General features: G+C 42.8%; 3 protein-coding genes across 3 annotated transcripts; 2 read left to right on the top strand and 1 right to left on the bottom strand.

The window, feature by feature from the left end:
- The first annotated feature begins 531 nt into the window (after positions 1-531).
- LOC308316156 (glucose-6-phosphate 1-dehydrogenase-like) lies at positions 532-13,782 on the top strand. The gene is made up of 12 exons (XM_080764589.1): positions 532-665; positions 1,498-1,535; positions 1,696-1,804; positions 3,240-3,454; positions 3,817-3,975; positions 4,091-4,216; positions 4,332-4,425; positions 6,841-7,027; positions 7,217-7,452; positions 12,265-12,341; positions 12,535-12,627; positions 13,529-13,782. The coding sequence occupies exons 1-12, from the start codon at positions 549-551 to the stop codon at positions 13,617-13,619; spliced, it is 1,542 nt and encodes a 513-aa protein (XP_080620715.1). The 5' UTR covers positions 532-548; the 3' UTR covers positions 13,620-13,782.
- On the top strand, positions 9,534-10,842 carry LOC308315943 (kelch domain-containing protein 3-like; the record flags this gene model as incomplete). The annotated part of the gene is made up of 2 exons (XM_080764220.1): positions 9,534-10,248; positions 10,757-10,842. 2 exons carry the CDS (start codon positions 9,534-9,536, stop codon positions 10,840-10,842), a joined length of 801 nt encoding a protein of 266 aa, XP_080620346.1.
- A 2,191-nt stretch (positions 13,783-15,973) lies between the features above and the next one.
- Positions 15,974-26,334, bottom strand: LOC308315554 (ceramide kinase). The gene is made up of 13 exons (XM_080763591.1): positions 25,946-26,334; positions 25,080-25,175; positions 24,404-24,541; positions 23,031-23,159; positions 22,136-22,199; positions 21,876-22,021; positions 21,699-21,773; positions 21,275-21,427; positions 20,452-20,557; positions 19,610-19,713; positions 19,061-19,260; positions 17,495-17,802; positions 15,974-16,727 (listed from the first exon to the last, which is right to left on the bottom strand). Exons 1-13 carry the CDS (start codon positions 26,082-26,084, stop codon positions 16,613-16,615), a joined length of 1,773 nt encoding a protein of 590 aa, XP_080619717.1. The 5' UTR covers positions 26,085-26,334; the 3' UTR covers positions 15,974-16,612.
- Positions 26,335-26,473: the final 139 nt, after the last annotated feature.

Genomic DNA, 26,473 nt, shown 5'->3' with positions numbered 1-26,473 from the left:
GACACATACAATAGCCTATCTGCTGATAAGAGCTGTTCAGACAATAATAAGCCCAAGCATATTATCTTAGTGGGACTAGTTAATATTTGCCTTTCCAGCACAATGTACAGTATGTTTATCAAAGGAGTGGTGTGGTGGTGGAAGCCATTCCTTCATGCCATTTCAGCCAAAACTGAAATGAATCATGTGCGAGTGTGTGCTGTAGAATCCACCCTGGAGTTGTCAAACCAGGTCTGATGGAATGTATTGTGGGGAGTTGTCCCTTAACACTTGAGTTAATACTCATGGTGGTGGCGGGAGAGAACCCTGCTTCTACACCCAGCACAGAACAAAGCTTTCAGAAAGTGAAGGAAGTGTTGAGCGACGCCAAGACATTATTTCTTTACAACAATAGGTGGCAGCAATGACTCACTGGGTTTTTTTCCCCCTGCAATGCAATGATGACAGTTGAGAATTCCAGATATACTTTGTATGTAGTAGTTAGTTAGACCACGGGGGAAAGGAGAGAGCCGCCTGGGGACCGAGTGAGACAACACAACCTAAAGAAGATGAGTGTGGAGGCTTTGACTCGCTCTGAGGTGTTTGGACAGCTGCGGCGGGACCTCTATGGAGACGAACCATCCAGTCACTCCAACACACACATCTTCATCATACTAGGAGCCTCTGTGAGTACAACCTTTCAAATTCAAGGATTATGGCTGTGTGAACTACAACTTGCTGATGCTTGACGTAGTTCCTACCATAATGTGTGTTATCTGGAGCTCATGGGAATGATCCTGTAAAACATAATCTACCGTTTGTTAACATGGCTTTCTTACGGAAACTGATTTATTTGTTTGAATTGGCCTTCTCGGTCCCATAGGAGATGAGTGCCTCCATCCTATTTTCCATCTGCTCTGCATTCCAAACAGAGGGTTAAACAGTGTCCACTTTGTGACAAGGGGACAGGACGGGAGAAATGGGTTATACAGTTTGCACAAAGCCACAAAGGGGAGCAATTCAATGGGGAATATTTCAGTGTGGTAACCTCCAGTGAGTGCATGTTGACTGAAATGTGCTGCATCTGTCCATTCCTTTGTCCAGTGATGAAAGAGAGTGATAATTTTAGGGCAGCTAGACATTTTTTACACACTGTTCTTGGCCATAATCCAATCACAAATCCCAGGTCACAAATTCCTAAATGCAGTTTTCTTTTTTCACTTTATGATTCTTAAATCATGCCCCCTTTACTTGTTCCATTTAATTCTTTGTTAATCTGCAAAACAATTACTAATAATTAATGTATATTAAAATCACATTACATTCCAGAAATCGCAGAATCATGTCGGTGTGTTGAAACACAGTAACACCCCCCAGTAACTGACCATTCAGTTTCAGGTTAACTTAGGGTACTTTTTGGACTCTGCTCCTACTAGCACACATCACAGCCTGCACCACTATCTGGAGTGCTTGTTTTATTATGTATCTATCTTTTTGCTTTTCTTATCGATCACTCAGGGAGACCTTGCAAAGAAGAAGATCTACCCCACATTATGGTAAGATGAGAAAGTTACCTTTTATATTATATTGAATGACAGACAAAAGTTTCATTTTGTTCTCTTCTGTTCCCTGTAGCCATCTTGCGTGACAGGTTGACCTTCGCCCGGTGTTTTGCATCATTGCTTTCGGATGAATATTTATCTGTATTTTCTCTAGGTGGTTGTTCAGAGATGGCCTGCTTCCAGAAGAGACCTACTTTGTGGGTTTTGCACGATCCAAACTGACTGTAGAGGACATCAAGACAGCATGTCTGCCTAATATGGAGGTAAAGTTCCTTAACTTCCTTGATCTGTAAGCTCACAACGCGATGCATTTCGATGCATTGTCTATTTTCGATTTGGTGTAGAGGGAAAAAGAGTGGGCCAAGTGAGTGTGTGTGTGTGTGTGTGTGTGTGTGTGTGTGTGTGTGTGTGTGTGTGTGTGTGTTAACAGTTTACAATAAGAAAAAATGGAGATGCTATGCCAGTTCCCACTTCTTCTGCTCCAGTGTAGTCCCTGTCACTAGTCTGCTGCTAACCCCTACAGTTGGTCATGACAGGCTGAACAGCACCCTGACCAATCTGTAGGAGGGCAGTGAGGTCGCCACAAATTGAAGCCTTGACTATTGTGTGGTGCTGCATATTTACATACATGCTCACGCAACATACAGGTTTTGATTGATTGATTGAAGTATTTATTTTCAAAGTGGGGGGCCGCGGCTACCAGGGGGGTCCTTTGGGAAAAGTGTGTGTGGGGTATAGTATTGTAACTTCAATTGAAATTCAATTAATTATTCTGCCAGTACAGTTTATAGATCATGCTGAGCTAAACATCATGTGTTAAATTAAACAAGATGAGTGAAGAAAGTCTCCACTCAGATCCCCACACACAGTGACAGCCCTCCATGTTTACGCACAGACAGAATATTCTGTACACTGTGTTAAGCAATTGATTAATGTGCTCGTCTGACCATATTTCGATGAGGGCTTCGTTCTCCTCATTTGACCACGTCTATCCACGGTAACGACCCCAATGTGACATCTTTACGCTGCCTAAAATTTGCCTTCTCCGTCTCTAACTGTGTTTACTCCTCATTCATCCACCACGTTGTTTGCTTAATTTCCTTGTTTTGATGCGATTGTATTCACTCCTGCAGTGAATCGAAGTCAGGTGCACTTGGAAGTGAAACCCCCATTTATTGGCGAAATAGAATGCGGTTTCTTTGATGCACATCAGGATCAGAATGAGCCTTCACACTTGCCAAACGAAGCACACTTTCCGACAATACGCAGCAGGATTCGTTTTAATCGCAGTATAGCATGTTGGTGTGAATGCGACCTTAACATAGGGGCGGCAGTGGCTCAGGGGTAGAGTGCCTGGATGGGAACCGCAAGGTTGCCAGTTCAAACCCGGGCTCCCCCAGAGTTACTGTCGAAGTGTCCTTGAGCAAGACACTGAACCCCTAATTGCTCCCGATGTGCTAGTTGGTGCCTTGCATGGTTTCCGCTGCCATCGGTGTATGAATGGGTGAATGTAATGCACAATCTATGTAAAGCGCCTTGGATAAAGGCGTAAATGGTAAATGCACCATTTACCATTTACCATTTAACATAGGCTGCAGAGGAGCCCCAAAGCAATATTTTGTAAACTTGAGTTGTTTACTGTTTTGTGTTTGTGTGGTGGTTAGTTAATGTACTTGGATCTGTCCCTTTCTCTCACAGGTTACAGATGAAGACAGTGAGTCTCTCTCAGCCTTCTTTAGTAAGAACTCTTACCTGAGAGGAAGATATGATGATGCAGAGTCATTCTCTCAGCTTAACGCTCACCTGTCGTCCCTGCCTAGGGGTGCTGATGCCAACCGACTCTTCTACCTGGCTCTGCCTCCCAGCGTCTACCACGACATCAGCTCAAACCTCAAAGCCTACTGCATGACTCAGTCAGTGTCTGTCAATTAAACTATTAAATTAATTCACAATGTGCTCTATAAAATCACAGTAAAGAGCAACAACGAAAGAGTACAGCCACTAATAGTGCACTAATGCAGTTGTCAGTTGTACAGCAAAAACTTGGGGGCATTTTGTTTTAATTTTGGGGTACCCAGCACCCCATGAGAGAGAGAGAGACAACCGACAGACAGACAGACAGACAGAGACTAGTCACTGTGCATGGTGGGCTTTAGAGCTTTCCACAGCTACCCCACAACATAGCAGCTGTTTTAGCCATAATACTAAATATACTATAACTAAACATAAATCTCACTTGAATTGGATTGCAATACTTTACATTCTCATCCCCCAGAGGCTGGAACAGAGTGATTGTGGAGAAGCCGTTTGGCCGTGACCTCCAGAGCTCCCACCAACTGTCAGCTCATCTGTCTTCCCTGTTCTCAGAAGACCAGATCTACCGCATAGACCATTACCTGGGCAAGGAGATGGTACAGAATCTCATGGTGCTCAGGTATAGTGGATACTCAAGTCATTAAAAAAAAATCAGATCCTAATGAACTTTGCCCTGCTACCGCTATACTCTGTTTCCTGGCATTCATTATCATATTTTGTTCTCTTTTTGCCAGGTTTGGAAACCGTATCTTTGGCCCTATATGGAACAGGAACAACGTGGCTTGTGTAGTCCTAACATTCAAAGAGCCGTTTGGCGCTCAGGGCCGTAGCGGGTACTTTGATGACTTTGGCATCATTCGGTGAGAAAGTGCATGCCGACCCCATCCCCTTTAATACATGAACTCAGAAAGATGTTCCCTTCTTATAGTACAAGTTTTCCAGGGCTTATTCCGCTGTTTTTATTACCTGAATTAGTGACGTCATGCAGAACCATCTCCTCCAGATGCTCTCCTTGGTTGCCATGGAGAAACCAACTTCCACTGCCTCTGATGATGTGAGGGATGAGAAGGTAGGACTGTGCTGCACACACAGCAATTCCAAGTCAAGGCAAGTCAAACTTTACTTCCAGGGAAACTTGAAACGGAAAGAACACACACAATATGGAAGGTACAAAGTACACTTCCTTGTATAGTGTTACTGTGCTATCTATGTAACCTTAGCCCCTCCCTTTATCTAGCCAGGGTTGATATCCCACCCTTGTGCACCCAACGCGCCAGCGCGCACACGCATGCATGTGCATGTGCATGTGCACATGCTCTCCAACTCGTGTTGCTGATCTGCTTATCAGCTTTACAGCTTCTTACATGTCAACAGTATTATTATTGTTATTGTTATTGCAGGTTGCATTTACTATGAAAACGTGCATTTCCCGTTGGTCCGTCACGCCCCCATATATGGTCATGCCTTGCGACATCACGTGACATCAGGGATCTACACATATATATACTTATATGTAGTCACGACGTAGAGGACATCGCCAGGGGCCCTTCCCCATATATGGCAATGTCAATATATGGCCATATCACGCCTCCATATATGGTCAGGCCTCGTAACATCACACCTCCATATATGGTCACGCCTCGTGACACCACGTGACATCATAGAGACCCTTAGATCTCCATATATGGTTGCCAGTCCATCACACCTCGTGACATCGCACATTATGTCTTTCTGACATCATCAAACCCGAAAATTAAGGCCCTCATCAAACCCTGTATACACTCAAGACACTGCCCCCGCTGCCACCCTTAGATTTCCATATATGGAGCTGACCTGTTCTGACATTCCATATGGTGATCTGGCCTCATCAAACCTTGTACACTCAAGACACACTCCATATATGGCCAGTACAGAATTCATTCCATATGTTGATCTGACCCCCCCCCATGCCAAAGCGCCAGCGCTCGCCCAGCAGTCTGCTGTCACCCAGGCGGATGCGTTCACGCGACCTCGCCCTTTCATTTAGGGCCAAGGGGTTAAAATCATATGAAATCATATTTATTCAACATCCAAAGTGCTATAGTCCACTTGCCAGAATGTGAACCCAGGCATGTTGAGTACACCAAAGTTTTATGTTAGAAATGTTGAGTATGGGTCCCCAGCATGTAGAAACTGAGAGATGCTAACTTGCATATGTTGAGCAATTTTCATAATTGGCATAATATGTGACCATTCCATTAACAACCTAGAAGGCAAAAAATTCTAAATTTCATCATGCTTTATTGTAGCGGTCGACAGTACTTAGGCCATTTATGGCCTACTAGTGTGCAACAAGCAAGTAGGCACTCGACAGAGTGCAGTTCTAGTTTTAACTATTTTATTTTAAATGTTTGTTTATGGGTTTCATCTTTATTTGTCTTTAAGTTGACAAGAGTCAGGGGTAAGTTGCACAAGTAGGCCATTCATGGCCAACTTGTGTGCAAAGCGCAAGTTGGCAGCTCGACAGAGTGCATTTCTAGTTTAAAGTGCATTATCACACTTTACTAGCAAATATTTGGAGAACATAAAAATACTTTCGACATGAACTCTGCCTTTGCAATCAATTTACTATTTAGACACACACACACACACACACACACACACACACAGACATCTTTCCTTTAGTACACATACTCCTGCGATCTGATTCAGTTACTTGGCGATCAGGTTATATAAGCCCCATTATCATCGACATTGTATGAAAGCATTGTGCGCTCACCTAGATGAACAGAAAACAGGCCGGGAGCGCATGTACAGTACAGTACAGTACAGTGCACGCCACAGAGACGTGCATGGTCAGCACCAGATACGGAACCATTATAGACCGTTTTGTTGCCCTCAGCACAGACAGTTAACCTTTTTCCTCCTTTGTGTGCATGAGTGAATCTGAAAGCAGTCAGCAGACACACTTTCACAACCTCCTTGCACTGGAGATTTTATTTGTCGTCTCTGAACCAATTCTCTGGCCAGGATCTTTTCTCCATAGTCGTCCAAATCAGACCAGACCAGCATGTTCCTGATGTCCCATACTCACAGACATCCTTCATCATGATGGTGAACCGTGACAAAATAATGGCCTATGGCTTATATCATGTGTGGCTCCATACTGTTACTGTATCAGTAGTCGTGACAAACCAAGGACAAACCAAGGTCTACATGCATTGATTGGTGAATGGTTCAGCACCACTGCCAGTGGACAGCGACAGGCTGTACAGCACAAGGATAAAATTGTGCAAAGCACTGAAAAAATCTAAACAAATGCATATTTATCTTTAAACTCTCCTTTTTGTTTGTTTAGAGCACTTTTGCATGGCGCCCCCAAACTTGACATTTTTTACATGTTGACCCAGTGGTTCGACCTGCGCATCACTAGTAGTGATGGATTTGATGAGTAACCGGAGTCCTTCCTGTCTTTCTGCTGTTCTTGTGCTGGTGCGTGCTGTAGGTGAAGGTGTTGAAGTGCATAGCTCCAGTTGGGCTGTCAGATGTTGTGTTGGGTCAGTATGTGGGAGACCCAGATGGAGAGGGCGAGGCCAAGCTTGGTTACCTAGACGACCCCACTGTCCCCAATGACTCCCGTACGCCGACATTTGCTACGGTGGTGCTCTACGTGCAGAATGAGAGATGGGACGGTATGGGCAGGCATCTTATCATTTTTGTAATAATTTTGTTTCACACTTCTTCTCTTTCAATATACTGTATTTAATATCCAATCCTTACTTTACTAGACTTAATGTTTGGCTTGTTTTGTGACTGCTCCTGTATTTTGCTTTCTTCACCACCACCACCAATCCATCTGTCGATCTATCCGTGTTCTTCAGGTGTTCCTTTCATCCTGCGCTGTGGGAAGGCTCTGAATGAACGCAAGGCTGAAGTGCGTCTCCAGTTCACAGACGTGCCGGGGGACATTTTTAACTTGCACTGTCAGAGGAACGAGTTGGTGGTCAGAGTGCAGCCTGACGAGGCCATTTACCTGAAGATGATGACCAAGAAACCTGGGGTCTTCTTCAGCCCAGAGGAGACAGAGCTGGACCTGACATACCGCAGCAGATACAAGGTACCACAGTCATATGCTCATGTGCACGAAGAAGCCCGATCGCAGAATCACACGTGTCAAGTGAGGGGTGCTCTTATCATCACCGTGCTCAGCCAATCACTTTTCTGCCCTCACTTTTTATCCTCAATATGTACTTTGTAAATTGGCCAGAATTGTCCATTCATTGTCAATGGGCATTTAAAGGTAGACTAAGTGATTTCACTTAATTCAAATATCACTTATTTTTTTGTTTTGTTGTGATAATCCTCTCTACTATAGAGTGTGCTGACCATATCAGGAGTTCCTCCCTGTCCCCAGTTAACCCCTGGGGGTCAAAAAACCTTAGGTTTCGTTTTTGACTCTCTATCCTGATTGGACGAAGGCTTAGGTCCCACAGTCAAAAACGAAACCTACGGTTTTTTGATCACTTACTCTACCTTTAATGTTTGTGTAGGACAGAAATAGACACTAAGCCGATTTGCTCAGACACTATGACGTAAACTTCTCCATTCATTGTTAATGGGAATTTAATGTTTGTGTAGGACGGAAATAATAATAGCTGAATATAGCACCCCTCAAAAATACCTTCACAGTGGATAGTAAGGAAAAATCACACTAGTGTGAAGTGAGGGGCGCTCTTATACCGTACATCACATTCCATGCTCAGCCAATCAAATAATTTCCGTTGTACAAACACACAAAGCTGGGCATAGCGTCCCTCAGAAATTTCCTGCACAGTTGAGAGTAAGGAAAAATACCTGCACAGTGGATGCCACATTTACAGTTTAGGCGTTTAGCAGACATTCTTATACAGAGCAACTTGAGGTGTTGGCTTGTTGTGCCCTATACACTGACACGACAACGCGTATTCAGGGCGGAGTCACCACCCCCAGGGTAAGTTGTGATTTGCTCTCGTTCACTGCGATGCAATTTGCGGCATTTCCAAAACAATATTGCGCAGAGTATCGATTATCAAACGTATTTGCAATGCCATACGTTGAAAGATCTGTTGCCCGTGGACAAGGCACGTTACCTCCGCAAGTTAGATATTATCGGCATAGATAATGTCCGTATGTGATTAAGGATTGGAAAAAGTTGCATTGGCAGCCGGTAAAAAAACGGATGTGACGTTTTTGGGCGTTCCTATCTTGCTCCGTCTCAGTGTATAACCTTGTGAGACCGTTGTAACCAGCTACGTATATCCCAGTTAATTGGAAAACCTCACAATAGATGTATAGCACACCCGTGTGAAATGAGGGGCGCTCTTGTAATCGTACATCAATTTATGTTAGCGGACATTTGACATTGCTACATAAGGTACATAAGGTGGTCCCTTATTGGCCAAGCGCTCCCTTCAATATGTGATTGGTTAGCCGATTTGCTCGTTTACATATTCCGTAAGTTTTCCCTTCAATGTCAATGGCGTTTAATGTTTTGATGTTTAATTTACGTCATATTTAGTGGAATTATCAGCTCTTATCATCATACATCATCATGCATCATCTCATACTGGCCAATAGAATACCTGTTGCCTGTGATTGGTTAGCTGATTTCATCGTTTCCTCGATTTCCTTCAATGTCAGTGGCGTTTAATGTTTTTTTAATTTTTATATATTTTTTATCCCACGATTTTTGTAACCCATTTTTCACCCCTGTGTCAATCATCTACTGTGATCCTGGGCTCTACACACCCTCCACCAACCTAGTCCCCATATATGGGGGACAAGGGGAGAGCAACGGACTTGAACTCATGCTTCCTTCATGCCTGAGTGTCCAAGTTGCTCCTTTACACCTGACAGGGGGGAGTTTAAAGTTTAATGTTTTGATGTTAAATTTACGTCATAGTGGAATTCTGAAATATTGAGATGTGTGGGGACAAGATTTAGCGGACAGTTGACCTGAATTCCCCTTTCATTGTCAATGGCAAATCTGCAGCTGGACTTTTAAAGAACCTTCCTGGGCAGATGTTGGCTTATCAATTCCCTGATCTGTGCCTCATGGCCAATGACCAAGCTTCATGTGATGTTTGTGTTGCCGTATCAATATAAGCGGAAGTGTGCACAATAGAACTTCATTATTCTGAATCGCCGTAGTTGTCTGCAATGTTCCTATGGTTGGTGCGTGTGAAAGGAGGACCAGAGAGATTCAACCATGCTGCTGTGGCAGTGGGGCACAAGGTCTACTCCTTTGGAGGTTACTGTAACTCGAACGGCAGGGATCAGATGGACGTGCATGTCTTCAACACAGTGTCTTTGCGGTGGATGAAGTTGAAACCATTGACTACTGGAAGTGGAGAACGTTCCCCTGAGGTCCCCTCCATGTGCATGAGCCACACAGCTGTGCTGATAGAAGATATAATCTACCTCTGGGGAGGGATGGTGAATTTTGAGATAGAGGAGCATGACAACCAGTCTACTGTCAGGGGGGACAACTGCAACATGCTCTATGCGTTTAACGTCGACACCCACACATGGTTCAAGCCCAAGGTTTCTGGGACTGCTCCACAGATGAGGCGCGAGCACTCAGCCTGTGTCTTGGAGAAGTGCATGTATATCTTTGGAGGGTTCAACCGGCCAGGACGCCCTGAAAGTGATGACATCTACAAGCTGGACACTGATACAATGGTCTGGTCTTTAATAAACTCGGGAGGAAGGCCAGCACCTGCTTCATCGTGTCACTCTGCCACCGTCATCGGAACAAAGATGTTTGTATATGGCGGCAAAAGGACATACACCGACCACCACAATGACATGAGCATGTTTGACATAGAGACCAACTGCTGGCTGGACATGCCTTCTACACCGTCTCCAGCAAGACGTGCGTGTCATTCAACCTTTGCCTTCAATGGAGAATTGTATGTATATGGTGGCCATAACTTTTTTCAGGTCCAGACCTTTAACGACCTATGGAAATTTAATCCAGAGACATTCTCCTGGAAGAGGGTTGAGCCCAGAGGGAAAGGCCCGTGTAGGATGACTAATATGTGCTGTTGCATGGTGGGAGATCGTGTCATCCTCTTTGGAGGATATAGATACACAACAGATGATCTGTACATCTTAGACTTAAGTCCTAGTCTGAAGACGTTATGCAAGGTAGCAGTTATGCAGTACGATCTGGAGCAGTCGGGACTCCCGCACAGCATCAGGTGGGAATTGGCAGTCATGACAACAGCAAGAGAACAAATCACATAGCCCACTAAAAGGAACCAGGAACTAAGCAGCATTATACAGGAGATTAGAGAACTTTACTACCAAATGAAAGGCCCCATGGCTAGACATGACTACAAAGAAGATCTCTAAGAACACAAACCTCTACACCCATTCAGTCTTCATCAGGAATGAATTACAAAGTAAAGAGATGCTTTTGGAAAAGAACAGACAGTCATGGAAGAACTACAAGAAACAGAGATGAGAATTCCTGCAAAAGTAGAGACCTTTGCAGTTCTTTTTTTATATATGTATATATTTATTTATTTTTCATTGAGTTTAAATCACGTTATATATACAAGGACAACAATACAAACACTGTGAACCCTCTCACAAGAGACGTTTGTGTTTTATTTAACACTTTCTTTTTTGCTACTGCTATGTCATGTTTTTGTTTTAGTTTTTTAGGCATTCACTGCTTTATTTCAGATACAGTGAACAGAGAGACAGGAAAAGGAGAATGACATGCAGTAAAGTACATCCGGTCGGATTTGAACCCTGGCAGCTGCAAGAAGGATTCTAGCTTAGGTTAGAGGTTAGAATCCTAAATACTTCTATAACTTTTTCAGACACTTGCACAATGCTTTAGTAGCACCATGTAAAGCATATTGGCGATCAACAAAATGTACCGTTATGTGTCCAGTATACGAAAATGAAAATTAACTGAAGTGAACTGAAATGGTATATGTGCTCTTACTCTGTGACCCACCAGGTCACATTATATATATACTGTACATGTTGGACTTACTGTATATGGATCAGATGATCTTGAAACCTCTCTAAACATCTTGGAGCTGCTATCCAGTGTTCAGGTATTTTTGAGGGGCGATAGCCCCTCCTATATGTCCAGCTTTTAGTGTGTGTGCAAACACAAACTTTGTCCTACACAAACATTAAATGCCCTTGACAATGAATGGACAATTTTGAGTGTTTGTGAAAACATGAACATTGCGTAACACAAACATTAAAGACGAAGGTGAGGACGCCTGTGTCATAATATGTGTTGTACCTGCTCTCATGTAAGGGCAGATGCAAATAACAGCGGGTCGGATGTCTCATTCCCCAGCAGTGGTGGTGTAAAGTAATTAAGTAGGCTACATTTACCACAATTCTTTGGTATTAGTACTTTACTGGAGTACCGGTATTTCCAATTTTCAGTAATTTTACTTCACTACATCTCAGGCAATTATTATACTTTTACTCCACTACAATTATTAAGTCAAGCCATTTAAGATATAACTAGTCTAAGTTTGAACTTAGTGTAAGGTGGTGCAACTGGCTCAAATTGTAGCTTTAGATTATTATTATTATTACAGAACATACATTAATCACTTCAGCCCTATACATTTTGACCATCTGACAATAGCCGATCTACAAGCTCACAATGCGTCGCAACGCAATGTGAACTTATTGATCTGCTGTTTTTTTATACATTTGAAAAGTTGTGCAATTGGACATTCTGCTTACTTCCTACTTTTGGTACTTTATTTTTAAACCATTACTTTTGTATTTTAAGTACATTTTTAATTCCGGACTTTTAACTTGTAACAGAGTATTTCTACATTGCAGTATTGATACTTTTACTTTAGTAAAACATTTGAGTAGTTTTTCCACCACTGTTCCCCAGGATGTGAAGCTCCCAGATGCGTATGAGAGACTCATCCTGGATGTGTTCTGTGGCAATCAGATGCACTTTGTTCGCAGGTAAGTGATCTTTGTATCTTTTGCCATCATGTACTGTAGCACTTTCCTAGCCTGGCTCCAGCCCTGAATCGCTAGCCATGGCCATTGAAAAAAAAAATGTTCTGGCGAATTATGAAGTGAAACAAAAGTGAAAAATCAGACTAGCAGGCTAGCACTTTCTCACTAAACTGACTCTCCCCCTCTGTCCCTGCAGTGATGAGCTGCGAGAGGCCTGGAGAATCCTCACCCCTCTCCTCCACCAAATAGAGGAAGAGAAGATAAGTCCCATCCCCTACATAAATGGAAGGTACTGTAAGTGTGGCTTAAAGGCATACATAGACTATATAGTTCACCCCCAAAATGACTTTTGACGATTTCATGACCAGCAGTGGTTCCCTATATGGAGACACAAAGGATACTCTGTGTGTCTCCATAGGGAACCACTGTGTGGTCATCAAATTATTGGCTTAGAGTTGCGACAAAAACAAAAAACTAATTCAAGTTTACTCTCCAGGCATGGGGTGCGTAAACAATAGAAAATACGTTTTTGGGAGTGAACTATCCCTTTTAAGCCAAGACACTAAGAGGCTATCTTTCTAACTAATTTTGGATGGTTTGTGCAAATTGTGCCACGCTTCGATTCCCCTCCTATGCCCAGCTTTCCCGGTTTGTGTAAACCCAAACATTGGCTTGTGATTGGCGATGATTTGTACATATTGAAGACAAAAGTGAGGGCAGAATTCAAGTGAAGACGGAAACGTGATGAAAGATTTGATTGTGATTGGCCGGAATGAGATGATGTATGATGATGTACAGTATGACGATAAGAGTGCCCCTCACTTCACACCAGTGTGATTTTTGATTATGTGAATAATCGAGAAGTGTGTTTTTTTATATAATTTATTTTGACATGTAAGAATATATCAACAAATTACTCTGGAAAAACTTCTAATTGTTTTTTTTATAATCGACTAAATTGATTACTCCGATTTTGTCATCGCCTACAACTGTATCAAATAGCCAATCTACAAGCTCATAGCGCGTCGAATCACAACTTGTGGTCTTGTAGTTTTTTGGTAATTTGGAAAATCTAAGCGTTTTTCATAATCGATTAAACCAATTAGTTTGATTAACTGTTGCGCCCCTACACCTCATTGTGACTGTGACTGATCTGTACAATATGTATCCTGTTGTCTCTGTCCTGTCAGCCGTGGTCCTATTGAAGCAGATGACCTTGTGAGGAGGGTGGGATTCCACTACGAAGGAAGATACAAGTGGGTGAAGCCCCACACTGTTTGATTGTTAATACACACATATGCAACCAAAGTGTAGGCTTGTTTACAACTTGCGAATGATGATCACTCACTTCAATCCTTCACTGCTGCTTTATCCCGCACTACCACTGCACTACCACTGCATGCTCACTGGTTTTTGCCCGAAGATTTAGATCCACAAAGTGTGATTCTGGAAATGTAAAATCATTGCAATAACTTGATTCCATCAGTGTGTGTCTGAAATAGCATGGCTGAATAAATTACACTTTGCCGGGTTTTTTGTGCCTGTACTACTTTATGCTCACTGCTTAAGGGCTATAATAAATGCATTTGAGTTGAGACCTAACCAGTGTAAGTCACACAGTGAATGTGAATTGCTCTTTACACTTAGTGTACAAATGGACCCTTAAGGGAAGTTAAATGAAGGATTGTACTGTGTATGTTATACATATGTACTGTATACATTACACACATACACGGTATACATTTAGTCTTAGTAGAACGCCTGTGTCGTGCACCGAAAATAGCCGCTCTACAAGCTCACAATGTGTCGCAATTTGAGCCGTTGTGAGCTTGTAGAGCTGCTATTTTTGGTCACGACACAGCACGCAGCCAAGTATAAATCAGCCATTACCCTCTGATAGTGGAATGCCTTTTCCAGTTTACACTGGAGTCGCGTTAATGCCAAGGACTGTGTTCTGTGCTACTCAGCAGTCCCGTGTTTACTAGTGTCAACATTCATTTATAATGGCCTAGTGGTCCGGGCACCTAGGCTGGCAATCCAGCCTGGCAGCACATTGCCGGTTCGAGTCGCGATCCCGACAACCTTTGCTGCGTGTCTTCCCCCAACTCTCCCCGTTTCCTGCCGACCTATAGCCTACTGTATATCTATCAATGAATGCACCTGGGAAAAGACAGGAACTCGAACAGTCAACTCAATTTAGGTAAGTTTCAGTCAACTTAATTTAGGTAAGTTTGGATCTCAGCTCAAATTTACACTGCTGAACACCTTATAAACACATCTATATTTAGTTTCCTTTGTATTGCATGAACTAGATTTCACACAATGATCATTACTACCTCACCAGACTGTTGAGTGTACATTCCAGTTAGTCAGCCCTGACCGCCCTGCGTCTGCTTTAAGCCCTCTGCTGCTGACTGATACTGTTTCCCGTGTCTGTCTCTACCAGGTACATGGCCTAGCTGGGGGGGCCCCCGTCCACACACACACACACACACACACACACACACACACACACACACACACACACACACACACACACACACACACACACACACACACACACACACACACACACACACACACACACACACACACACACACACACACACACACACACACACACACACACACACACACACACACACACACACACACACACACACACACACACACACACACACACACACACACACACACACACACACACACACACACACACACACACACACACACACACACACACACACACACACACACACACACACACACACACACACACACACACACACACACACACACACACACACACACACACACACACACACACACACACACACACACACACACACACACACACACACACACACACACACACACACACACACACACACACACACACACACACACACACACACACACACACACACACACACACACACACACACACACACACACACACACACACACACACACACACACACACACACACACACACACACACACACACACACACACACACACACACACACACACACACACACACACACACACACACACACACACACACACACACACACACACACACACACACACACACACACACACACACACACACACACACACACACACACACACACACACACACACACACACACACACACACACACACACACACACACACACACACACACACACACACACACACACACACACACACACACACACACACACACACACACACACACACACACACACACACACACACACACACACACACACACACACACACACACACACACACACACACACACACACACACACACACACACACACACACACACACACACACACACACACACACACACACACACACACACACACACACACACACACACACACACACACACACACACTCTCTCTCTCACAAACCAGCAAATGACAGACACAGTGATTGCTCTGTGTACCTGCCAGAAATTGCAAAGGAAGGTTTGCAGCCCAAAGGCTAACATTGTGTTACATGCGATTATCGTACATAGACTTATGGGTGTTACTGTGGCCAAGGATACATAGACAGGATTTCTGTCATTGGATGATGTGCTGTTTTGGTTAAAAGAAATGTTCTTTAAAGTGTTTTTATTCAATAGCTTTTTGGTCTCTGTTTAGCATGTGCAAATATGTCACTGACTTGGACACTCATAACATAAATATATTGACTGACGCAAAAACCATACAATACAGTACATAATCAAATCAAGTGACAATTCTTGTGTAGAAAACATTACCACAATAAAGTATATCATTAGTACGTATATCATGGATCAGCCTACACTGAAAATGGTCTTTAAAGTGTTTTCATTCAATAGCCTTTTGGTCTCCGTTAGCATGTGCAAATATGTCACTGACTTGGACACTCATAACATAAATATATTGACCGATGAAAAGACCATACTATACAGTACATTATCAAATTCAAGTGACAATTTCTGTGTAGAAAACATTATCACAATAAAGTATATCATTAGTACGTATACTCATGGATCAGCCATTTACATCAAACACAGACATTCAGAATAAATAAACACAATTAATAGTTGCTTATATTGTTGCTAAAACCTACCTGAGGTCTTTTTTGCAAAAGAGATAACTGTATACAGAAACCGAAGGCTTGGTTGGTTATAGCGTTGATACATTCAGCATTTCCCTTGCCTTAAAACCTCATTAACCCATCATCATTCACAACTGTGACCTTACTATACAACTGAACTGAACAAACATTAGTTGTGAAGAACATGTGTCCCTTCGCGATTCCTGGTCCCCTCTCTAGAGTTCTGGATAGCTGCTCTGTCCTCAATGCCTCGAGCATAGAGACGCAGCAATTGACCATGGATCCTAAGGGAGAAAATACAGCAAAGCTGATGAAGACTGGCAGAATGGTACATGATGCTATGGCCAATACAGCAGCAGAATGCTACATGATGCTATGGCCAATACAGCAGCAGAATGCTACATGATGCTATGGCCAATACAGCAGCAGAATGCGACATGATGCTATGGCCAATACAGCAGCAGAATGCTACATGATGCTATGGCCAATACAGCAGCAGAATGCTACATGATGCTATGGCCAATACAGCAGCAGAATGCTACATGATGCTATGACCAATACAGCAGCAGAATGCTACATGATGCTATGGCCAATACAGCAGCAGAATGCACCTACAATATGTATGTATCCTATTTTCTTCGTCCTCAGTCGTGTTCCCAATGATTTCTGCCAGGTCTCTGCTCTACATAAAGTGTCTTCTTGACTTCACTACTTTGTGATTTGACTCTTTTATAAAAAAATTAATTGAATGAAGCGAATGACCTTTTGAGGAGGGTGGGCGGGGAGGGGGTTTGTTTAATAGAAGTGGGTGCTTTCATCAATTCAATTGATCTCACTTCTTTCCACAGTGAACTACAAAACCTTAAGAAAGTGATTTAATGTCTTTCAAGAGCACAGCATCAACAGTAGTCATTATTTATGGGGATTGACCAGGTGATCTTTCAGTTATGGGGGAGGTTAGGTCTCTCAAGCCTGTCTTTGGCCACAGTGACATTAGTATATTATCATATCAGCACAAACTATTATCCCTGTACTTTGATCAATTCCTCACCTGCAGGAAATCTCAGTGAAAGGCAGGATCTCTCCATCACAGTTCCACACGGAGACTGAGGGTGACTTTCTACAGCACAGTCCACAAAGCAGTTCATTCTTCTGCTGCTTCTTGTCGCTTCCCACCCCTCGTTCCGCCGGTGCCCCTGCCAGATGCTGCTGGGATCCATTGTTGCTCATGATCTCTGCGTTTTGTTCACCTGTCCCTCCACTCATTGCCCACTCCTCGTCCGCATCCTCCTCCTCGCCCGGAGGGAGAGAGAAACGCACAGCCTTCACTCGGTGAACCTCCACAAAGGGTAGGTCAAACTGAAACATGTTAGACGAATACGGTACAATTATGATCATTGTCCTGATCTGAATTTTCCACAATATGCAGGCTTTGATATGACAATGAAAAAGAATACTGTATATTACCGTATTATACGATTACAATTTAGGCATTTTGCATATGCTCTTAATCCAGAGGGATTTACAGTAAGCAAGAACAATAGATGGTAATACATCAAATACATAGAAATAGTCATCAAGAATTATAAGCAAGCTAAGAACGAATCCGTCTAACAGTAGAATATCTGCTACGGGCTAGCACCTGAAGAGGTGAGTTTTCAAACTATGGTGGAGGATTGGGAGTGAGTCTGCAGCAATCGGAAGTTCATTCCATAGCTTTGGAGGCAAAAGGGAGAAGAGTCTGGGACGTGTGGAGCATTGTCCCAAATCTCCCGGTGTGTGTGTGTGTGTGTGTGTGTGTGTGTGTGTGTGTGTGTGTGTTCTAATATTATTCCAGTGTGTCAAAGACACCTATGTTATATAATCTTTGTGAATACATCATCTCAGACTCACTGAGGCTATGGCATACCTGTCTGAAGTATGTGGTGGAACTAGCCAATCGAGTGGAAGCTATCTGTCCGGTGTTACAGGATCTACTACTATATTATCTACTCTCATCTGCTGTATACAGTGGATTTTCTTTTCTTCTATGAGAGCAATGCACCATGTCCAAATTCTTATTATGTGAACATACTTGGCTAATAGGTTATTTTGATTCTGATGTTCATCAACAACATTACATTTGGAAAGTCAAAAACACGTTGGTGTGTGTGGTGAGGGTGGGTATTTAACAATTTCTCTATGTATAACCTAGACATTTAACAGATGCAGATTTAGTGATAAACCTGCCATCTATCAGATTATAGAAAGAAAGGTGCTAGTCCAGAATTTTCCTTTAACTTTCTATAAGCGTCTAGGTTCTTTTCCATGTGGACTTCATATTATGTAAAGTAACAGATTATTCATCAGTTACTGTAAAATACCTCATCTATAGAGTCTCCCTGAGCCCCCCGGGGGAGCTCAGGCATATTACTATAAGCGAGTAAGCAGAGGAAAATAAACTTAACAGTCACGTGGCTGTATGTATAGTGTACTGTATACACTTGGAACCTTCTTCTGAAGTAAACAATATCCCATGAGCCAAGCACACCCTGCTGCTACTGCATTAACCACTGAAGCAGAGCGGATCACAACCACTTTTTAATAATGTGTTGTTGCAGACGGCCTTCTACAGTACCTGGTCCTCTGCAGTGGTGTGTCTGTGGAGGAAGGTGAGGAAACCCAGTGGATGAGTCTCCCGCACCAGGATGAGATCAGCTGTCCCATCGGCCAGGTGAGCGGAGGGGGACAGACCCAGAGGACTTTTGGGACAGGAGCTGGACATACATGTGAGAGCCACACACCTGAACCTGCCCTCCACTCTCAACCATCCAGCAGCTGGAGAGTGATGTAGAGATATAGATGGAATGATGCATTTCATTGTAAAATAGCACTAATCCTTGTAAATGTCTAGCTTTAAATTGTGGACGTGCATGTGTGTGCGCGGCACGCATTAGGCTTGCTCGGTGGTGCCTCTCGTGGCTCAAGGCCACTTCAGATGGCGTGCCTCCATCATTTAAACAGCTTTTCAGCAGAGGCATCACCATCATCGCGTCTTGGGTTTGAAAACGGCACTTCCGCAGGAAAGAACGGTGTCAAATGACAAACGTTTGCCATTTGGTCACATTTGTCCCATGCCATGTAGTCACTACTACTATTTGGGAGTTATGTTATTCTTAGTTCTTACCTTCTGTATCATTACTGACTTGGCTGTAATGGGAGCTGTACAGTGAGCCACAATCTGAAGACGGGGGAAACAGCTTCTCTGTACTCCTTGAACACACACTGCACCTAAACACATAAATATCTTTCAGTTAGACGCTTTCGTCAGGAATAACCATTTATTGCAATGCTATTGCATTGGGTTTGGCGGTGTAACACCGCTCCTGTGATACTACAGATTATCTGCGCAAGCATGACATAGAATCTGAGATCACAAACCCACCACGCACAGGCACTGGATAACAAACCAAGTGACCTTGGATTCCATTCCTACTGTATATGCAATACTTTACGTTGTACCCAGTAACAGCCTGACAAAGGCACGTGCATAGTTTGCATACTCTCACACTAGCTCATCTTTCTTCAAGATCAAGTTCCCCTAGCGTTGGCATGGTTCCTGCCCTCCTTAAGGTGAACCCAACACCTGAGTCTCTGTTGCATGTAGCGACAACGACGATGAGAAAACTGTGAACTGAGACCATGATGTCTGGGGCACTGTGATGCAACTGCCAAGAACACTTCCCTCCATTCCCATGAGGGAACTTGACTGTGTCCGGAAAACTAGGTTAATCTTTGTTTCTTAACTCCTGAGTATACCTCCTCGTCCTCGACCAAAATATGTCACTAGTTGACAAAGGTTCATGGTGCTTACTCCAACTTTGCGCTTTGTAAGTCGGCTAAATGCCTAAATGGACAGTGCTAAGAAAAAAGTATGTGCTACAACTACAAGGTACATTTGGGATCTATCTAAATCTAAATCTAAACAATATACAATATTATCTCATTAGCACTAGTATTTCTTGTTACCCAGATAGGCAGCGTGTGTTGTCCCTGGGGCTGGAGAGCGGCTGGTCTGCTGGAATGTAGTGAACTATGCCTGCATAGGTCCTGTTACTCAGGTACACCATAAAACCTAAGGAGAGAACAGAGAGGCAGAAACACTTTCTGTACTATACGCAATTTTAAAGGCTTGAAACAGAGCCATGCACAGTAACACAGTGGGGTCAGGGAACCGCTAGGGGTCCTTGAGGGGGTTCCAGGGGGTCCCCAGATAAAGGAGGACGAACAGTTTACTTTAACCACTAATAAGTTCAGCTGTTTTCGAAATATTTTTTAAAAATGTAAAAATTATGACACATTTTGAATCATTTTTTAACTAAATGTAACAACACAAATCTCCCTAACAACACAAATCTGCCCATAGCCTATGCTATGGGCAGCCCTGATTGCTTGTTGAAGAAATTCCTTGTTATTCATGTCCTCACTGTATTGCATTACTGCTATTATTTTAATGTGTTATGCCTTGCTTTTCTTTTCTTCAGTCTCAGTCAGGTTCATATTTTGAGCATCATCATGTCGGCTCCATCCTCCGCCCCTGATCTTCTCACTAACTCTGCTACAGTATGTATTGTACAGTCTAACAATGTATCCCAAAAATATAACCTTTACAAAACAAATTCCATCATCTCCATTATGGACGCCAGGTTGAAAGTGGTTAATGCGGGGACATTCTCCACTTTAAACGTGGCAACGACTAGTTTAAGCTAAATAGAATAGAGAATAGTGAAAAACGACGATTTACAAGGTCACAAAGTGAGCTTGTAGAGCGGTCTTCTCGGGCGTGCCATACCTGAAAGGTCATATCTGAGAGGCCCCATCCAGCGGTGCCTCTCGCTCTCTGCCAGCACGTCTCCGTAGAAGCCATATCCCAGCAGAGACACAGAGTAGCGTACCAGAGCCGAGGGGTGGTGGACGGAGCACACGTCCAGAGGTTGAGAGTCTCCTGCAGGGTGTTTTTAAAGAACACAGAAGCATGGAAGAAGCCAGATTCATGTGATTTCCAATAATCCAGGAACTAACTGATTCCGTGTGGGGATTCTGGGAAATATTGATATTAGTGCTCTATGCAAGGGAAATATACTGTAACCAGGGTTTGATTCGCTGGGGTGGATCCATGCTTTTGATATACATTGCATTTTTTTATTATTATACTGAAGTAGCACTGTATATCATATGATAATTAAGTACATACCCAGAATATAAGCATCTCTTACCAATGATGATGTGCAAAGCTGACGTAGTGGGATCATTCACTCCCACTGTGGCGAAGCACACACAGTCTGTAGAGCCTGTACAACACAACACCATGAAAGTGGCACTCAAAGCTACGTTTTAAAATGTATGTATTTATGGACTGACATACTGCCGTGTGCTTCACAGCATATGTTTACCGGCAGGAACAATCCCGATGTGAAGGTCACAGCGCTGCAAAGTCACGGTGGGATCGTTCTCCGAAAGGCCCGCCTCCTGTTGCGTGCGTCCAATCAGGCCGTGCACTATTTCGCTGAACATTCCGTCCCCGCCAACACAGACCACACTGTTGTGAGCAAACAACGAGAGAGTTTCTGTCATAAATTCTCCTCCCGGTGAGAGCAGCCAGGTCAGCTGTAATGCTCCTCATTCCACTTGTGTTGTTTACGCCCACACTTACCCGTCGAAGCCTGTCAGGTCTTTCTTCAGTAGGTGATCTCTGGCGTGATTTGCCCGCTCAGTCACTATACAACAGGAGCGAAGGAATTACAAAATTAATGAATGAATTAAGCTTTAAGTACTGTAATTGATGTGATGTAAAATGTGATGAATTGAATCTTTTTATTGGCATTTAAAAGCACACAATGACCATTAAAAAGCCATTACAATGGATACAATTACAAAAGAAAAAAGCTGAAAAAATATTTCCATTGTGGTCCATTTAAACTTTAAATGGACTTTAAACACCATTTAAACTTTAAATCGACCACAATGGAAAACAAGCTTCCATTGTGAGAGAGGCCATGGTCAACCAGCATGTAAATTGACCATTGCCATATAACATGGCTTGGCTATTGTTCTCACAGAACAGGTTTGGTCACCATAGACCTTCACTTCCAGGTAGAGTCAGCGGTGTGGGAATAACTGCCTCTATTGTTGGAAGAAGGTAAGGTTTAAATCATGCTGCAGGCTGCATTTGACCTCTCCACAAGTTTGTTTGACACCGCTGTTTTAAAGCCTTGGGAACTTGGGATACCAGATGTCAGTACTATGACATCGGGGATCTCCAAATATGGGCATAAAGGGGACCTGGGAGACAGACAGACAAAGATTTTTGGCACATCACACCCTTGAGTCCTCTGCAATGCACACACCACTGGGAACAGACAGAGATGCTGTGCATTTGCAGTTAAATATTTATGATCAGCTGATGATCTGATCAACTTCCCTTATACCATCACAGACAGACAGAGACAGATACACAGAGATGCTGTGCATTTAGGCTTAATAGATAGATATTGTAACCATTGAAAACCTTCAATGGTGTCTCAGAGAGGTACGTTGTCTTGTCTTACCAACGACATGACAGCTGATACCAGCCAGCTCAAACAGGGGGGCAACCACAGAATGGTAGATCTTTCTTCCTCTCTTCTTTCCTCCAAATGGGTTGATGAACACCAACAGTCTGTGAGGCCGTAGAGGGCCTGACAATGACAGATAAGATGAGATAAGATAACCACAGTTTCAAACAAAACACTGTAGGTCAGTTACAAGTACAACACCACCATCAAGGGACTGTTAGTAATAGTGGAAATAACCAGGCATGCATAGTAAAATCATGACCATGTTTGTGTATTTAAAGTCTGGTTTCACTTTTTAAAATTGATTACAAGATCTGTCAAAACATCTGTAATTGGTGAGCTAGCTAGGACTTTCCAAAACTGGGATCAGCATGGGACACAAACATCTGGAATGGGTCGGGATCTCATCATTCATACAGTATAATGACTCAACCTTACTGTGAGCTAGGGGTGCAACAGTTACCGATCAATAGTTAGTTAATCAAACTAATTAATTTAATCGATTAGGCCTATAGAAATCACACCCGTGTGAAGTGAGGGGTGCTCCTATCATCATACATTATCTTATTCCGGCCAATCAGAATTTGCGTCCTCACCTTCGTCTTCAATGTTTGTGTTTATGCAATGTTTGTGTTTACACAAACACTCAAAACTGGCCATTCATTATCAATGGCATTTAATGTTTGTGTTAACACAATGTTTGTGTTTACACAAACCCTCAAAGCTGAAGGCCTACCTAGCGCCCCTCAAAAATATTGATAATCAATAATTTATTTCAATAATCGATTAATAATCAAAGCCCTATTTTGACCATATAAAAATAATCACACTTGTGTGAAGTGAGGTGAAGGTGCGCTCTTATCATCATACATCATCATACATCATCAAATTCCATGCTCAGCAAATCAAATCATCAAACTCTGTGGTACAAACACACAAAGCTGTGTATAGGAGGGGCTAGAACCCCTGAAACATGCAAAAATAGAGAAAATAGTCGATCTACATTGCACATTGCCATGTAATAAAAATATTCTTGTGGGGTGCTAGCCCCTCCTATGCACAGCTTTGTGTGTGTGTGTGTGTGTGTGTGTGTGTGTGTGTGTGTGTGTGTGTGTGTGTGTGTGTGTGTGTGTGTGTGTGTGTGTGTGTGTGTGTGTGTGTGTGTGTGTGTGTGTGTGTGTTTGTACCTCGGAATGTGATGATTTGATTGGCTGAGCACGGAATGTGGTGTATGATGATGTTAAATGATATGACATGGATATCCGACTTCACATGGATGTGAAGTGAGGGGAAACATCCCAATTCTCGATGATTTGATTAATGTAAAAAGTGATTGATAGAATAATCGCTAAGAAATGAATCCTTACTGTGGGTTTTGAGGGCGGCTCGTAGTTGCGTTGTCCACTGGTCTCTGAGATCCCGACTGGGGCAGCTGAACTGGATTCGGCCCAGGCTCCATAGCAACCCATAGGAACCGCCACTGCTGCTGCGCTTCACATAAAACACTGAATACGGAAGATATGGAAGAACTCAAAGTAAACCAGGGGTGCAACAATTATCTAGCCTAATCGATTATGAATCATAATAATTTAAAATAAAACAATCTGTAATCCAATTTTTCACCAACAACAAAAAAGTTGAAAATAGCGGATCTCCAAAACTCACAACGGATCTTGATGAGATTGTAGATTGGCTATTTTTGATATTTTAGTATGATGCTGTTGTATATGAATAAAGTATCTGTCCGTCTTTTTGCCTGATGCCTAAAGGTCGAACTTAATTAATAAAAAGTAAGTTCTTTGGAGCTATAAAACAGTGTTCAGATATTGTTATCCTCTCCTTGATTCTGGCCTAAGTATATACATGCAGGCATAAGATGTGAACACAATTCTCTGTGTACGATAAAGTATCTATATCAGACTAATTAATTTTATATATATATTTTTTTCACAACCATCGCATCGACATGTTGTGAGCTTGAAGAGCAGCTATTTTAGAGGGGTAGGCAGTGTATAAAATAGGGCATATGTGGTTTAAACCAACCTGTGAAGTCTTTGTCTGTGTCTACAACAGACTTGAGGGGAAATATCTGCACCTGGTCCTCTTCCACTCCGATCAATTCAGCTACTGGCACTGAAACTTCAATCAAAAACGTATATGCTATTGATTATCTAGTTAAAAAGATACATCATTTAAATTATATCAAAAAGGAAACTCAAGTAAAAGTAGTTAAATAATAATAAAATAAAACTATGAATGTATTGGCTACTTAGTTACATAATTCCAGCACTTGAGCTAATCTGAACCTATACCTTAGGAAGGAAAATATCTATTTTGTTATAGGCCTATAGGATTGGGCTGCCTGTAATATATAAGAGAAGAAGACTGTGCTGCTGGATAATGTTCTTGGGCTGCATGATGTGAACTTCAAATTACACTTTGTGTGTGTGTGTGTGTGTGTGTGTGTGTGTGTGTGTGTGTGTGTGTGTGTGTGTGTGTGTGTGTGTGTGTGTGTGTGTGTGTGTGTGTGTGTGTGTGTGTGTGTGTGCCTACTCCTGTTATCATTGATATGACTGGTTGCGTGCATGCATGTCTCTTTTCCATGCATGCACATTTCTGACATACAGATTAAGTGGGCTAGTCAGTCCAATGTACAAAGAGTTTTTAGCATATCTCACTTATCTCACTATCTGTACCCTTCTGCCTGCATGCTGTCAGACAGGATGGGTGGCTTTAAGTGCATAGCAACAACATTGCGTGTTGAACAGGCTCATTACACGTGCGTCCATATTCTTTTGTTCGCCATGTAACTCTGGGCAATGTTAACGGCTGGAAACAATATTCTACAACTGCCATAATAGCCTAATTAACGACCAACCATATTGGAGATGAAAAGGCGACACACTTACTGGTTTTCTTGTCGCGATTCTTCTTGTCAACTTCAGTCCAGTTGAAGTACCACCCGGTCAGTACCGCCCGATACCTTTTTTTCCCGACCCATAAACTCGACTCCAGCCTCTGATCCATCCCACATCTGAAAATGTCCATACACGTACTCGCAGCAGGGTCGCTTTTTCTGTCACACTATAGTCTGCGCTCAACAATTTATGATCACATAGTTTTAGGCTATATATCCCGGGAGGAGAAATCCATTTCGATCTCGTCATCAATCAGCATCCCTATCCGTAGCAACCTCTGTATCCATCTTCATCTGATAACGCTTAAATTATGCATGCACATTAACTTTTAGCGCTATAATAATCTATAGTCCAGAGAAAGTTCCAAACCACTCTGTTGTTGCACCTATCCTATGTCATAACATAGGTCTAGGGAGGTGTTCCAACAAAATATCCTGACAGTACCTCCCACCTGACACCTGCACGCCGCAGCCTAGTGTTCTGATTGGACGAGAAGCGAACTAGTAGGCTACAAAATGA

Source organism: Protomyctophum bolini, assembly GCF_963924005.1.
Source record: "Protomyctophum bolini genome assembly, chromosome: 5".
NCBI lineage: Eukaryota > Metazoa > Chordata > Actinopteri > Myctophiformes > Myctophidae > Protomyctophum > Protomyctophum bolini.
This window is presented reverse-complemented; position numbering and strand designations above follow the sequence as displayed.